This window comes from Bufo gargarizans, chromosome 5 (genome assembly GCF_014858855.1).
Source record: "Bufo gargarizans isolate SCDJY-AF-19 chromosome 5, ASM1485885v1, whole genome shotgun sequence".
Classification (NCBI taxonomy): domain Eukaryota; kingdom Metazoa; phylum Chordata; class Amphibia; order Anura; family Bufonidae; genus Bufo; species Bufo gargarizans.
In genome coordinates, this window is record NC_058084.1 from 461533866 (window position 1) to 461550569 (window position 16704).

Consider the following 16704-nt stretch of genomic DNA (forward strand, 5'->3'; position numbering starts at 1 on the left):
CGAGACCTGCGGAAGTTGTCGATGACTTGCGGAAATGGGCACACACACGGCGCACCTTCACCAGTAGCTCAGGCAAATTGGAGTAGGTTTTGAGAAACCGCTGAACCACTAGGTTGAACACGTGGGCTAGGCATGGGATGTGTGTGAGCTTGCCGAGCTGCAAAGCTGCCACCAAGTTACGGCCATTATTAGACACTACCATGCCTGGTTGTAGGTTGAGTAGCGAGAGCTACAGCTCAGTAGCGGTGTGCTGCTTGTCACCTAAGCAGAACAGTTTAAGCACGGCCTGTTGCCGCTTCCCCACTGCAGTGCTACACTGCTTCCAGCTACTGACTGATGTCTGACAGGTGCTGCAAGATGATAATTCAGAGGTGCAAGTGGAGGAGGAGGCAGAGTAGGAGAAGTGGGGGGTTGCAGCCACTAACGTAGGTGGTAGCGGAAACCATGATGGAAGTAGGGCCCGCAATCCTTGGCGTCAGTAGCACATGTGCCATCCCAGGGTACGACTCGCTCCCTGCCTCCCAGTGTGCCGTCAGGGAAATGTAGCATCCCTGGCCAAAAATACTTGTCCATGTATCAGTCATTAAGTGGACGCTACATTGGTCAGGGCACGGGTGATGTTACGGAACACATGCTGGTTTAAGGCTGGGACTGCACATCGTGTAAAATTATTGGCTCCTGGGGACAGAGTACCGCTAGACAGCCACCTCATTTTGGTACGGCACAGGTTGCAAATGTCAATTTTTTTATCGTCCGCACTTTAGCGCCAGACTGCAGTACACCTACCCCTTGGCAAGGGAGATTGCCGCAAGGGGGTGCTCGGGGGAACAGTTGCGGGTCTGTTAAGTTTGGCCTGCCTTCTTCCTTTTGCCACCCCACTGCCTCTTCCAGCCTGTTGAGTGCTGCAAATCCCTCCCCCTCTGTACTGCTGTCCTCGCTCGGCTTGCCTCCTTCCCAGGTTGGGTCAGTGACTTCATCGTCCAGCACCTCCTCTTCCACTTCCTCACTCTGGTCATCTTCCTGACTTGTTGACCTAACAACAAACACAGTTATTGACAACTGTGTCTTATCCTCATCATCAACCTTTTGAGACACTAATTGCGGTTGACTTATTGGCAACTGTGTCTCATCATCATCATCCACCTCGTGAAACTCTAATTGCCGTTCCCCACCGTCATGTTCTTCTGACTGTGGATGCTCCAGAGTTTGGCAATCAGGGCACCAGATCTCCTCATGTCCCTCTTGAGAGGCCCAAATTAAGGAATGGCGATGAAAACGGCTCCTCGGAATATACAAGTGTAAGATCACTTACACTTGTTTGCCAAGACTCTCTATGGTGGGAGGAAGGAGGATCAGGGTGAGGATTGTGTTGATCAGACTCTTGGCTACTGAGACTGGACTTGGTGGAAGACAGGGTGATGCTTAACCGACTGGAAGCATTATCTGCTGCAATCCAACCGATCACCTGGTCGCACTGGTCTGACTTCGAGAGTGGTGTCCTGCGCCGCCCTGCAAACTGGAACATGAAGCTAGGTATCATGGATGAGTGTTTCTTGTGCTCTGGCAGCAGGCACAGTTTCACCGCGCCCAGGGCCAAGGCCTCTGCGTGCACCATCAGCATCACGGCCACTTCCCCGTCCCTTACTGCTCGCCTTGCGCATATTAAATGGTATCTATGCTTGCAAGTATGTCACACGTACAGTAGCGCAGGTTTTGTAAGTGTATGCGCAAATAAAGTAATATCATCACTGCTTAATAAAAAATTACACTGAATTAATGTCACTGATATTTAGGATGCACAAACGTTATACAGAAGGTATAGCGCAAGTTATGTCGCTGTCACTGCTACATCTCCTGTCTCCCGGCTAATAAAAAATTACATTGAATTAATATTACTGATATTTAGGATGGGCAAACGTTATTAAGGAGATGTTGCGCAGGTAATGTAATTGTCCGCATCGGACACCTTCTACAGAAAAAGTACACTGGATGTCACAGATTTTTTTAGGCTGCGCACACGTTAGACAGGAGATGTAGCGCAGATAATGTCGCTGTCTGCAGCGGCCAAATAGAGATGGCCTTGCGGTTCGCCCGGCAGTCGTTTCACCGCGAACTTTGCGCGTCTGCGATTCGCAGAACATGCCAACATATTCTTGCCGATATTCGCGCCCACCATATTCTTTTACATTGTGAAGAACTTTGACCCATGACACATTCATCAGGTGATACAGGACAGCCAATTGAGACATTTCAGCACATGGACACACCCCCTACCTTATAAATAAACCTGATCTGGCCGCCATTTTACATTCAGTCTTTTGACAGTGTAGGGAGAGGTTGCTGGGTGGAGCAGGGACAGGCTGTTAGGGACACAAATCTCTAGCTAATAGGGCCAAAAAGTCCTTTTAAGGACTAGTATAGATGTGCTATCGATAGGTGTGACTTACTGAGGGGTGTGATATACTTCTAATATACCTTCTAACATAGAAATTATATTATACTGCAATTGTATTGTGCAGCAGTTGTGTGCGGTTTTGCTGAGATACTGAAGCTACAGATAGTGACAAACGCTATTTGAAGAAATAATTTCTACTGGTGTGATTTACCAGTTGCCCCCCAAAAAAACTGATTGAAGCAGGGGTGTTATATAACAATAATATACATTCTATATAGTGCAGCATTTGTCTGCGGTTTTGCTGCGTTACCGCATCTACAGAGAGTGAAAAACACTATTGGAGCCAATAATTTCTACTGGTGTGATTAACCAGTTGCCCCCCCCAAAAAAACTGATTGAGGCAGGGGTGTGATATACCTTCTTCCACAAATACTGATCTTCTATAGGGACTTTTGTCACAGGGTCATTTTGAAAATGACAGGCAGAGGAAGAGGCAGGCCATTCCGCAGGGGTGGTAGGGGTCGGGCAGGTGCACCAAGCTGGAGCCTAAGTGGGAAGTTGCATAAGGTGCGTGCGATTATGTCAAAGGACGCACCAGACTTGGTTGAGTGGCTCACTCAGCCTTCCGCTTCTGCACCCCCAAAGACACCACCGCCAACACCACCACCACCATATCCCCTCCGCTCGAGTTAGAGGAATTATTTTCCCATACATTCCATGACCTTACCAATGCGCAGCCATTCTTGGCATCGGATCAGGAAGAGGGAGTATCTACAGTCTCTAATGTCAGTGGTGGTGAAGGTGACGAATCCGATGATGACGTGTCGATGGACGTCACGTGGGTGCCCACAAGAGAGGAAGAGGAGGGGAGTTCAGAGGGAGAGACAGAGAAGCAGATAGAGAGGAAAAGGAGGAGAAGCAGGCAGAACTTACAGTGTACAGGAGGCAAAAAGCAGACTGCTAATGTATCTGGAACTAAACATCCACCATGCACGGTCACATTTGGCACTCCCAGGACGCCAGCACATGGCTCCGCAGTGTAGGCTTTTTTTTAATGTGTCAGCTGCTTACAATATTGTTGCCATCTGCAGCCTGTGCTCTCAACGCATAAGTCGCAGTAAGCCCAACACTCACCTAGGGACGACCGCCTTAAGAAGGCACCTGGCCTCCCATCACCGAGCCTAGTGGGAGCAATGCCGTCAGAACCCACAAAGCCACACTTCCGGCGCTCACCGTCCTGTCTCTTCTCCTTCTCCTCTTTCCTCCCAGTTATCCTCCACTCCACTTTCCACCATGCCGTCGTCGCGGTCATGTGGAAAAAGGCAGGCTTCCTTGCCCCAAATGTTTGAGCGAAAAAAGATGATGCCGCCGGATAACCCTCTTGCCCAACGGCTGACCGCTGGCTTGTCAGAACTGCTAGCCTGCCAACTACTACCATATAAACTGGTGGAGTTAGAGGCCTTTAGAAAATTTGTGGCCATTGGAACACCGCAATGGAAGGTCCCCAGAAGGAAATATTTCTCCCAGAAGGGCATACCAGAGCTATATGGCCACGTTCAGCGGCAAGTGAATGTATCTCTGGCACACAGTGTCGGTGCCCAGATACATCTGACCACGGACACGTGGTCTAGCAAACACGGGCAGGGAAGGTACATAACTTTTACTGCCCACTGGGTAAACCTTCTGACGGCGGTCAAGCATACAACCCATGGCACCCGTGTAGATTTGGTGTTACCGCCATGGATTGCATGCAGGCCTGCCTCTTCTTCTCCTCCTCCTACTCCATCCTCCCTCTCCTCCTCGACTCCTCCTTTTCTGCTGCTACCGTCTCTTCTGCTGCACCCCCCAAGCTCCCCAGAACCTATTCGCCGTGCCAGGTGAGACGTTGCCATGCTTTGATGCGTCTGTTGTGCCTGGAAGCCAAGAGCCACACCGGTCCTGCACTCCTTTCAGGTTTGCGGTAACAGGCAGATCAGTGGCTAACCCCGCTCAATTTGACAGTTGGTAAAGTGGTGAGCGACAACGGTGTCAATCTGCTGAGCGCGCTGCAACAGGGCAAAATGACACACATGCCGTGCATGGCACACATCCTGAACTTAGTTGTGCAGCAATTCATTGCCAAATACCCCTAGGTCCAGGACGTCTTTCGGCAGGCCAGGAAAATCTCTGGCCATTTTAGAAGATCTTACACGGCCATGGCTCGCCTTGCTGATGTTCAGCGGCGACACCACCTTCCCATCAGCCATCTGATTTGTGACTGCCCGACGCAATGCAACTTCACCTTGTATATGCTTGATAGGCTGCTCCAGCAGAAATGTGCAGTTAAAGACTACCTGTACGAACTCTGCGGCAGGACAGGTTCTGGGGAGCTTGTTTTTTTTCACCGCGCCAGTGGCTACTCATGCGCTACGCATGCAGACTTCTGCGGCCATTTGTTGAGTTCACCAAACTGGTCATTCGCATCCAGTGCGCCATCAGTGACATCGTACCTTATGCCTTCTTTCTGGAGCCTGCATTGCGTTGTGTCATTGATCAAGCGGTCGAGGAGAAGGAGCAGGAAAATGAGGAAGTCGCAATGCTGGATGAATTCCCAGGGAGGCTACTCCATCTGAGACAAGTCAACAACAGGAATCTGAAGAGGAGTCAGAGGAGGATGGTGCTGGGGTGGAGGAGGAACAAAAAATGCATGCTTTTAACGTTTATGGGATCCCTGGTGTTGTCCGTAGATGGGGAGAGGATAACTAGGACGACATTATCCTGAATGATGAGCAGGAGCCAGGCCACTCCACCGCTTCCAGTTTATTGCAAATGAGGGCCTTCATACTCCAGTGTTTGAAGAGGGACCCCCGTATAAAAAGCATAAATGTCAAGGACCAGTACTGAGTGGTAACATACTTAGACCCCCGGTACAAACACAAAATGGTGGAAATGTTACAACCATCACAGAGGGCTGTCAGAATGCAGCACTTCCAGGCCTTGCTTCGAAAAATGCTGAATTCTGCTTTTGCGGACGCTGGCAGAGGAATTTCCACTCACAGAGAAACAGTTGCGGGTACCAATCTAACAGCGCATGGAAGAAGAGGGCTGTTTGAAGATGTGTTGGTCACTTCGGATATGAGATCATTCTTGCAGCCAACCCATCGACAGCCGCCCTCCGGATCCAGCCTCAGGGAACGCCTAGACCGACAGGTGTCTGACTACATCGGGTTAACAGCCGATGTGGACGCTCTGAGAAGCGATGAATCCCTGGACTACTGTGTGTTCAGGCTTGACCTGTGGCCAGAGCTGGCACAATTTGCCATGGAACTGTTGGCTTGTAGTGATGAGCGTCAGGGTTCATATTCAATATTTTGCGAATATTTGTTAGAATAGATTTTTTTTACTCGAAAAATCGACAAGGTAATGATTGTGTAATATGTGAATTTTCGGATTCGAATTTTCGGATTCGAATTTTTATTGTGAATTTTTCAACTTACAACTATTAGACAAAGAAGATTATAGCACTTGTAGGAGAGTCCCCGGAATAATAATGGACGGACGATACGTGCCACCAGAGGTCCTGGCCTCGGTGGAGTAAGAACCGGATCATTGCGGTTACAGCGGCGAATGCTGCTGGCGCAGCGTGTCCGGGCCGGTTCTTACTGTTCCCCACGGCCAGCCCAGGTTTTTGGTGGAGCTGGGCCTTTAAGAACCCAGCCTGCTGATGATGGGGGTGGGGTGTGTCTTGCTGTGCTGGAGATTTCCACAGACAGAGTGAGTGCTGGTGAAGGAGAGTCTGGGCGCAGCACACATTGAAGGATAGCCCTGGGACCTGTGGTGCTACGAGCCGAAGGGGCTCTGGCCTGAGGGAGACAAAGGCAGATAGCCTAGAAGCCTGCAGAACTGCTGTGGTCTGTCCAAAACAAGGTGACTCAAACCTGCTGTTTATTTTCTATGGAAGGACTTTTGTTTTATGCACTATGTGGATATGCACCTGTGTGGTCTGCACATTGCCTGTTATGCCGTTGGTGTGAATAAAGTCACAGTGTATCACAAAGACTGTCTATGATTGCCTCAATACTGCCGCCGCTACCGTAGCCTACCACGAGCACATCCCCACAATTGGTGGCTTGGAGCGGGCATTCCTGCAGTGAGGCAGGCCTGAGGCAAAAGTTGTGTTGGACTGCATGTCATATATCAGGCCTGCAAGTTTTATGGTTCCTGACAAGATGGAGGAGGCCATTAAGCACCTGATTCAGAGTAATGTACAGCAGCAACAGGCATTGCAGGCTCAGAAGGAGAGACAAGGTGAGGCAGGAGGTGGTGGAACAACTGGTGGTGCCCCAGCCTTACCGGCGAATGGTCTTGGATTTAGCGCATGCGCATGTGTTGGGTGGTCATCTAGGGGTTAAGAAAACGCTGGAGCGAATTCTACAACGGTTCTATTGGCCTGGGATATATGAGGAAGTCCGGAGGTTCTGTCAGTCCTGTCCAGTGTGTCAGCTGACTAGCCCCCAACCTCACTATCGCAGTCCACTGGTACCTATGCCCATTATAGAGGTGCCCTTCGAAAGGATCGCCATGGATCTGGTAGGCCCCATTATTAAGTCAGCCCGAGGTCACCAACACATCCTGGTAGTGTTAGACTATGCCACTCGCTATCCGGAGGCGGTCCCATTGCGCCATACGTCGGCCAAGGTAATAGCTAAAGAGCTCATGAGTATGTTTGCCCGGGTGGGGATACCAAAGGAGATTCTGACGGACCAGGGGACACCCTTTATGTCCAAAGTAACAAAGGAATTGTGTAAGCTATTAAATATTAAACACCTGCACACGTCCGTCTACCATCCCCAAACCGATGGGTTAGTAGAACGGTTTAATAAGACCCTGAAGTCCATGCTAAAAAGAGTCGTGGCTAAGGACGGGAGGGATTGGGACTTACTGTTGCCCTATGTTTTGTTTGCGGTACGGGAGGTGCCCCAGGCGTCCACGGGGTTCTCGCCCTTTGAGTTGTTATATGGGCGACATCCCCGTGGGCTACTGGATATCGCTAAGGAAGCATGGGAGCAACAGCCTACGCCTCATAAAAGTGTGATAGAGCACATAGGAAAAATGCAGGACCGAATAGGGGTCGTGTTGCCGATCGTCCGTGAGAACATGGAAGCGGCACAACTGGCCCAGAGTCGGGTATATAACCGAACCGCCCGGGTAAGGACATTTCACCCGGGGGACCGAGTTCTTGTACTCGTGCCCACGGTCGAGAGTAAATTCTTGGCCCGGTGGCAAGGACCCTATGAAGTTAAGGAGAAGGTGGGCCCAGTTGATTACAGGATATACCAGCCAGGGAGGCGGAAGCCCGAACAGGTATATCATGTGAATCTACTAAAACCTTGGAGAGACAGAGAGAATTTGTTTGCAGACAGCCCGCCCTCTGTCGGGACGTCAGGGAGTGACCCGGGGTCACCAGGTGTTCCGGAGAGCGCCGCTGGGGTGACGATAGGGGACGGACTGTCGACCAAACAAGCACAAGAGGTGAAAGAATTTGTTAGTCGGAATAGGGACGTATTCTCTGACCTTCCTGGACGTACCACCTTGATCGAGCATGACATTATCACCGAGCCCCGGGTGAAAGTCCACCTAAGACCATACCGAGTACCGGAGGCTCGGCGACAGGCCATTTCGCAGGAGGTAAGATCGATGCTACGTCTAGGGGTCATAGAAGAGTCAAAGAGCGAGTGGGCTAGCCCGATTGTCCTTATTCCCAAACCGGATGGTTCATTACGGTTCTGTAATGATTTTAGGAAATTGAATGAGGTATCAAAATTTGACGCCTATCCCATGCCTCGGGTAGACGAGTTGATAGAGCGGCTGGGAAAAGCCCGGTATTTTTCGATCCTAGATCTCACGAAGGGCTACTGGCAGGTACCTCTGACGGAGGCGGCAAAGGAGAAGACGGCCTTTGTCACCCCGGAGGGGCTTTTTCAGTATAGGGTGTTGCCTTTTGGGTTACATGGCGCTCCGGCTACGTTCCAGCGTCTGATGGATGTCGTCCTCAAGCCCCATCACCAGTATACCTCCGCGTATCTGGATGATATAGTCGTGTTTAGCCCAGACTGGGAGGGTCATTTGTCAAAACTTCAGGCAGTGATAGATTCTCTAAGGAAGGCGGGGTTAACTGCCAACCCAAAAAAATGCTCGGTGGGACTAGAGGAAGCTCGCTATTTGGGGTATGTGATTGGACGCGGAGTCATTAGGCCCCAAGTAAATAAAGTTGAAGCAATCCGGAATTGGCCCAGGCCTCGTACGTCCAAGCAAGTACGGTCATTTTTGGGCCTGATTGGGTACTACATGAGGTTCATTCCCCATTTTGCCACCTTGGCAGCCCCGTTAACCGGCCTCTTGAAGGGTAGAAAGTCGGTGATGGTTCGCTGGGGGGAGAAGGAGGAGGAGGCGTTCTCCCGTTTGAAGTCGGCCCTATGTGAGTCCCCAGTTCTGGTGACGCCCGACTTCAAGCGGGAGTTTGTAGTTCAAACAGATGCCTTGGGAGTAGGACTAGGGGCTGTGCTTTCCCAAGAGCTCAACGGGGAAGAGCACCCCGTGGTTTTTCTAAGCCGCAAGCTTACCCCAGCAGAAACCCGGTATAGCATTGTGGAGAGAGAGTGCCTCGCCATCAAGTGGGCACTCGAGTCTCTCAGATATTACCTTCTGGGGAGAAGGTTCCGTCTGGTGACCGACCACTCCCCTCTCCAGTGGATGAGTCGGGCTAAGGAGGGGAGCGCTCGGGTTACCAGGTGGTTCTTGTCCCTCCAAAACTTTAAGTTCACTGTTGAGCACAGGGCCGGCCGCTTACAGGGGAACGCAGATGCCCTGTCCCGGGTACACTGCTGTGCGTGTGTTCACCCCCTCAGGCTTGAACGGTATGTTCAAGCCCTCAGGGGTGAACAAAGGGGGGGGGATATGTAGGAGAGTCCCCGGAATAATAATGGACGGACGATACGTGCCACCAGAGGTCCTGGCCTCGGTGGAGTAAGAACCGGATCATTGCGGTTACAGCGGCGAATGCTGCTGGCGCAGCGTGTCCGGGCCGGTTCTTACTGTTCCCCACGGCCAGCCCAGGTTTTTGGTGGAGCTGGGCCTTTAAGAACCCAGCCTGCTGATGATGGGGGTGGGGTGTGTCTTGCTGTGCTGGAGATTTCCACAGACAGAGTGAGTGCTGGTGAAGGAGAGTCTGGGCGCAGCACACATTGAAGGATAGCCCTGGGACCTGTGGTGCTACGAGCCGAAGGGGCTCTGGCCTGAGGGAGACAAAGGCAGATAGCCTAGAAGCCTGCAGAACTGCTGTGGTCTGTCCAAAACAAGGTGACTCAAACCTGCTGTTTATTTTCTATGGAAGGACTTTTGTTTTATGCACTATGTGGATATGCACCTGTGTGGTCTGCACATTGCCTGTTATGCCGTTGGTGTGAATAAAGTCACAGTGTATCACAAAGACTGTCTATGATTGCCTCAATACTGCCGCCGCTACCGTAGCCTACCACGAGCACATCCCCACACACTATATTAGCTAAATTGCTCTATATTAGATTTTTTTCGAATATTCATTATATTGCTATAACTTTGTTTTTTCGAATATTCGTAATATTCTAATACAAGACTATATAGCAATATAACGAATATTCGAAAAACTAATATAGAGCAAAATTCGCAAACACTACTACTCCTAAAGTCAGGTATATTGCAGCCTTCTTATTGGTCCACAAGCTAGAATCAGGAAGGGATCATGTGTACTGATTAAAAAAAATAAAAAATTGGACAAAAATTCGGAAAAAAAACAAAAAAATTGAATATTCGAATTTTACGAATATATATAACTATTCTAAATATTCACAAATTTTCGAAGTACCTATATTCGCGATAAAAATTCGAAATTCGAATATTCGTGATCAACACTATTGGCTTGCCCCTTGTCCAGTGTCCTGTCCGAAAGGACAATCAGCGCAGCAGGGGGGATCGTGACCGATAAGCGCACTCGTCTAGCTCACGACAGTGTGGACTACCTCACATTTCTAAAAATGAATGAGGCATGGATCTCAGAGGAATTCAACACATTTGATGAGTCGACCATGTTTGATGGAAATTCCTCATGACAGCCCACAAATATCCACCACTACCCAGAACAAATCATGGTCCCTGTCTTAGGTAAATACAGCGGCATAAAAGGCCTTTTATGTCCGTTGAATGCCTAATTTTTGGGGCCTGTACTAGCCAACAGTTACATATTTATCCTGTGACCGCCTAATGTACCTCCAGTCACAGAATCCAAAGTTCTTTTTCTGTCAGGTGAATGCCTATTGGCAAATTTTTGGGGCCTGTATTATATAATATATGTTAATATTTTAACTAAAAATTTTCATATAAGAATTGTATAATCATTTATTTTATTATTTATAATATCTGATATTAACTGAGGTGTGATAGATATTCCTTAATAGCAGGTATGTTTTTCTGCTGTGCACTTGTTTGTCCTGTTAATGTTATAGCGACATATTAGTAGTAGAATTCCCTGCTCTAGACCTTTATTTATAAGACAATGTTGAAACTAGTCTAAACTAGTCCTGCTCATACTGTAGAGAACCCATCCTTATCATGGTAAGTAATTTGTTATGCAGCATGACAGGGCACTGCAAGGGAAATGTATAGCCAGTTGTAATTTCCTATTCAATAACAACTGTTCTCAGGGGTGTTTAAAGCTGGAAACCCTTTGAGGAATGATTTGCTTCAGTTCATTTTCTAATATGTTTATATCAATTACGTTTACTTATGATCTGTAACCGTTGATAAACATTTTTATAAAAAAATTGTAGAGGTAAAACGATCATTTAAAGGGCAGACATGTGGGATCATGGTTGTGTATTTCTATTTTAGATCTAAGTGATCAACTGTTGGAGGTGGTTGGCTTGGAAGGAGCAATGGAGATGGGACAGATTTACACAGGGCTGAAAAGTGCTGGAAGACGTCTTGCACAATGTTCCTCTGTGTTTATAAGGTAGCAGTATTATTGCTGCAGTGATGATTAATATTTTTGTTATAATTTATTTAATATGTTAGCATGGTTATATAGTAATTAATTGTTATTCTTATTATTAGTATTAGTAGTACAGCATGCTAGTATGAAATCATTTAGTTATAAATGGCCTTGAATCTGACCCCATTGCGGTACCACCAAAATGTTTATCCTTTCAGAAATAGTTTAAAAAATATATACATTAAAACAACAGATGTAGCAGAGCTGAATGTCATTTAACTCTCTGGAATTTTCTCATAATTCACTATTAATGTATCAACTTAACTCAAGGTTTGAAATTATATCCTTCGCAACAAAAAATGGAAATACATTTTGTAGCCCCATTTTAATGATACACCCAATCATGTTTTAAAAGGTAAATATGATTGTATAGAAGAGAGGCGGAAGAGGAGGGAGATGCAGCTGCAGAATATCTCCTTCATTTTGTGTATGAGGCTGCACACTGAAGCCCAGTGGGATGGGGCTCAGAGCACACAGCATGGCTTTCACATTACATCAGGATGAGCTCAACCACTCTAGCATTGACAGAGCAAATACAAATTTATAGAAACCAGCCAGTGGATAGACTTTATCCACTTGCAATCTTACACATTATTTCTAAATTTTCTTCATTTTTTTTCATAGGACCACCAAGTCTCTCCCTATGCAGATTGATGGGGAACCTTGGATGCAGACACCTTGCACGGTAAGTACATAAAAAATAAAAAAAATACCTTGTTTTTATACAGTAGAAGAAAATCTTGTTGTGCCATATTTTCTCCACTTGATGATGACGGTCTTCACTGTGTTCCATGGTTTATCTAATGCCTTGGACATTCTTTTGTACCCTTCTCCTGACTGATACCTTTTAACAATGAGATCCCTCTGATGCTTTGGAAGCTCTCTGTGGACCATGGCTTTTGCTGTGGGATGCGACTAAGAAAATTTCAGGAAAGACCAACTAGAGCAGCTGAACTTTATTTGGGGTAAATTAGAGGCACTTTACATGATGGCCGGTGTATGCTGACTCTTATTTAACAGGATTGTGAATGTGATTGCTTAATTCTGAACACAGCTACATCCCCAGTTATAAGAGGGTGTGCACACTTATGCAACCACATTATTTTAGTATTTTTTGTTTTCTTTTTCTCCACCTAAATGATTTCAGTTTGTTTTTCAATTGAGCGGTACAGTTTATAGGTCACATTAAAGGTGGAAAAAGTTCTGAAATGATTTATCTTTGTTCTTTTTTTTACATCACAGAAACCTGACATTTTAAGAGGGGTGTGTAGACTTTTTATATCCACTGCATTTCCCAAAGAAACTTCTTAAAAATTGGGACTTAATGGGGAACCTAAGTATTGACCAAAATATATCTATCTTGAGCTAGTAAGTTTTCAGTTGATTCTTAGAGTGTCAGGGCCAGGGCTGCCATCAGGAATTTCAGGTCTGCATAAATGGAGACCCTGCCAATAAATTGTATGACTAACTGTACCTGCAGTAAAAAAAAAAAACGTTTTTTAGTGCTTCTGAATTTCATGTGTAACAATTTTTTTTCCCATTGCTCATACAGCGCCAAGGTATTCCACAGAGCAAATTGTCATCCGTCACTGTCCCCATTGGCATAGATTTCCCTATCTTATACACACATACAAGGGCTAATTTTATATGAAACCAATGAGTATGTATTTGGAGTGTGTGAGGAAACCACACAAGCGTTAATACAATTAGGGAAATAAGCAGGAATAGCTGTTGGCCAAATCAATGTTCGGCAGATGGCTATCTAAGGTGTACATCCACCTTTAGAATCATGTCCTCTGGTGGAACTAAGGAACCACAAAATGAATTAGGTCAATTATCAATATATAAACATCAATTTTTGAGTATATCTGTCGCAGATTCAGTCGCAAAGAGGACTTCTTCCCCATCCATGCCACGTACGCCAGTTCTAAAAAAGGGGGATGATGTGGGCAGGGATGGGGGTGGGCCAGCTGGCCCACCTCATTTATCATTTTCTACGCCTGTTTTAGGCATAGAAAATTATCTAAATCTACTCCACCAAGGGAGCTGGTGTAGATTTAGGCCGGCAGTGGATGAGCCTAAGTTTTGTAGAGGCCGATGCTTCTACATAACTTAGGCTTATCAAGCGCCAGTACAAGGTGATCAAGACCAGCGTTTAAAACTCCGGTCTTAATAAATGACCCCATATCTTTTTATTTAGGAAACACAAAGTCTACAATTATTTGGCTCCTACCATCAGGATAAATCTTATCAACATTGCTCAGGTCTTTTCCTTTTTGAATTGTCAACCTAATCTCCAGCTGTATCATCTGTCTTGCATAAATGAATGGTGATTCGGTAATTACAGTATGTCAGTGTCACATCACATTTCTCTACCATTTACCTCCCAGCAGAAACTATCTCCAAGAATATGTTAGGCAGTATAAATTATAACCAGGCTGAATTTCTAATTTCAGATTCCTTTTGTAAGCACTTTCTGTGATTGTTCAGTTATTTACTGCAGAGAATTGGATTTGTGGCTCACTGACATGCATCCCGATGCATGGCCGAGAAAGTAGACACTAAGTGAGCTAAAAATGTTTTTTTTTTGGGTAGTGTTGGACGCGAATATTCAAATCGCGAATTTTAATCGCGAATATCGCCACTTTGAGAATTCGCAAAGATTTAGAATATAGTGCTATATATTCGTATTCGCGAATATTCTAGATTTTTTTTTCATCTGTAACCTCCATTCTTGCTTGTGGGCCAATGAGAAGGCTGCAATGTCTTTGTCTGAGCTTAGCAACATCCCTAGCAACCAACAGAAAAGCTGCCTGCCCCTTACTATATAAGAACCTCCCCGGCAGTCATTTTCTGCAGTTTTTTCCAATTCTGAGAGAGAGAGCAGTGACATTGCTGTGCTCTGTGCTTTACTGTTTAATTACATTAGATAGTTAGTTCATATATATAATACAGATAGTTAAATAACAAATCTAACTTTAAATTTTTGGCTCGTTAATAGAGCTCCAGGGCTTTTATCTTTCTTCAGAAGACTCTCGACTCCCCAAGTCCATTTTAACCCGTTCGCAACCAGCTGTACGGCACTGCGAACTAGGTATGAAATACCAGCGCAGTACAGCTACGGCGAGGTGTTCACCCGGTCCCTAAGCGAAATCGCTCGGTGACCGGGTGTGGATGGCTGCTCAGGGTGGCATGCAGCCATCTTCCCTAGAGGTACAGGGAGGTTTTTCTGCACCCCTGCAACATATCGATGCGATTGGCCGATTTCTGCAGACTGGCCAATCGCAGCTCTGGATGATTTTTCATTCATCCAGGAAGCTGCAGGGGGAGTGGAACAGGGTTTGAACAGGGTTGAATGGTGCTGAACTTGTCAGGCAGGGGACACCAGTGTTTGGCGTCCCCTGCCAGCGCTGCTTCTGGCTGGAACAACGCTCCAGCCAATGGCAGCGCTACAGCTGCACAGGAAAGGGCTAAACTTCCCTGCATGCAGCCATTCTAGCTGGTGACTGCATGCAGAGAGGTTCTGTGCCCATCTGTGATGCTGGTTGGCTTGCTGGGATTTGTGGTGCACCACCACTGCAACTTCAACTGTTCCTGTAAAGAAAAATAAAAGAAAAAGAACATCTGGAATTTTTTTTCCATTTGCAGCAGTTCTAGATCCCTAAACCACCCTCTGTCCCTGTCCCTTCCCGTCCCCCCTCCCTCACCCACGTCCTTTTTTACAGACGTCATTTGGTCCATGCATTTTTGTTTTGTTTTATTCTTTATTTACAATTTTCCAGTTCTGCACAACTTTTTCTGCGTGCGAGCTGTGACCGTCAAGTGCTGTTTAATGTGTACCTGCCTGATCAGCACCAGGGGATTATTTTTTGCGCTTTTTTTTTCACATGTTCATTTTTTTGCCAAAGAAAAAACTGTAGTTAGGGGTGTATATAAATATATATATAGAGCTCTATATATATATTTATAAATATATAAATAGGTTAACTTTTTAACCAGTGTTCACTTTTTAACCACTGAAGTGAATTTTTATGCTACAGTTTTTGCACACACGATCTGTGTGTGTGTGTGTGCGTGCTGCAGAGCACTGATAACTAGTGTGCTCATTTACACACTAGTTATCAGTGCTACACATTTTATTTTATTTTTTTTCTATTAAAAAAGACCTGCAGTTAGTGGTAGGTGGTTTTATATATATATAAAAATCCATTTCAGTTAGTGTCAGTTTAGGATTTTGCACGAACGCACCATCTGCGTGCGTGCATTTTAACCTCCTCCCGACCGCCTAACGCAGGGATGCGTCCTGCGGGCGGCCGGGTTATTCCTCCTTGAATCATCGATGCGTCATCTCGCGAGACGCAAGATTATGCGCATATCCGGCCCGCACATGCGCAGTGCGGGTCGGCAAAAGTCGCAGAAGGAGTTGGTCACCAGCCTGTCAGCCAATGATCAGCGCTGGCAGGTTGGTGACTTTTAAAATAACGAACCACCAGCCATATAACACATTATATTTATAAATATAAGGTGTTAAATGGCTTCTGTGCTCTCTGCTGGGTCCTTTTCGTCGGTTGGTCCCTGCAGAGAGCACAGATCACTGTGAGTACACCAAACACTACATATTTAGCCCCATATCACCCCCCCCAATCACCCCAATTAACCCCTTGATCACCCCTGTCAATCACTAGTGAAAGGGAAAAAAGTGACCAGTGTAAACTGTCACTTTTATTTTTTCACCAGTATTGACTGTTAGGTTTAGGTTAGTTTAGGCGCCTTTGGTAGGTAGTTAGCTTCAGTTAGCGCCCAGCCAACCGCACCGCAGTCACGGATTCGCTGATTAGCGTATTGCAGCGAATCGCTAATCAGCATTGGTACTTTATAGTATCTGTAAGGGATCAGAACTGATCACAGTCAGATCTATAATAGTATTAGTGTCACCTTAGCTAGCCCTCCACTCAAAAGGCAGTGTTTGCCCGATCAGGCCTGATCAGTCGCCCACACGTGCGTTCACCCACGCCCGCCCCGCCGCAGTGACAACATTTTTATTTTATTTTTTATCACTGCACAATCACTACACAAGCGCTGCAGCGATAAAAAAATCAGTTTTGATATTTTTTTATCAATCGCAGCGGCTTCCTGTACTTCGCTAGCCTCCCATTTATAAGACAGGCTCCTATGTCCTGGCAGACGCCTTTTACCCTCTTTTCATTTTTTTCTCCACATTTTTTGGCAGAGATTTTTTCATCCA

The 16704-nt window shown here is 46.5% G+C and overlaps 1 protein-coding gene across 1 annotated transcript in view; it reads left to right on the forward strand.

The window, feature by feature from the left end:
• DGKB (diacylglycerol kinase beta) overlaps nucleotides 1–16704 on the forward strand; it is a 638462-nt gene that overhangs the window by 576157 nt on the left and 45601 nt on the right. Inside the window, exons 23-24 of the mRNA XM_044295049.1 lie at nucleotides 11300–11420; nucleotides 12084–12144. Of these exons, the coding sequence (XP_044150984.1) occupies nucleotides 11300–11420; nucleotides 12084–12144 (182 nt within the window). The remainder of the gene's footprint in view (nucleotides 1–11299; nucleotides 11421–12083; nucleotides 12145–16704) is intronic.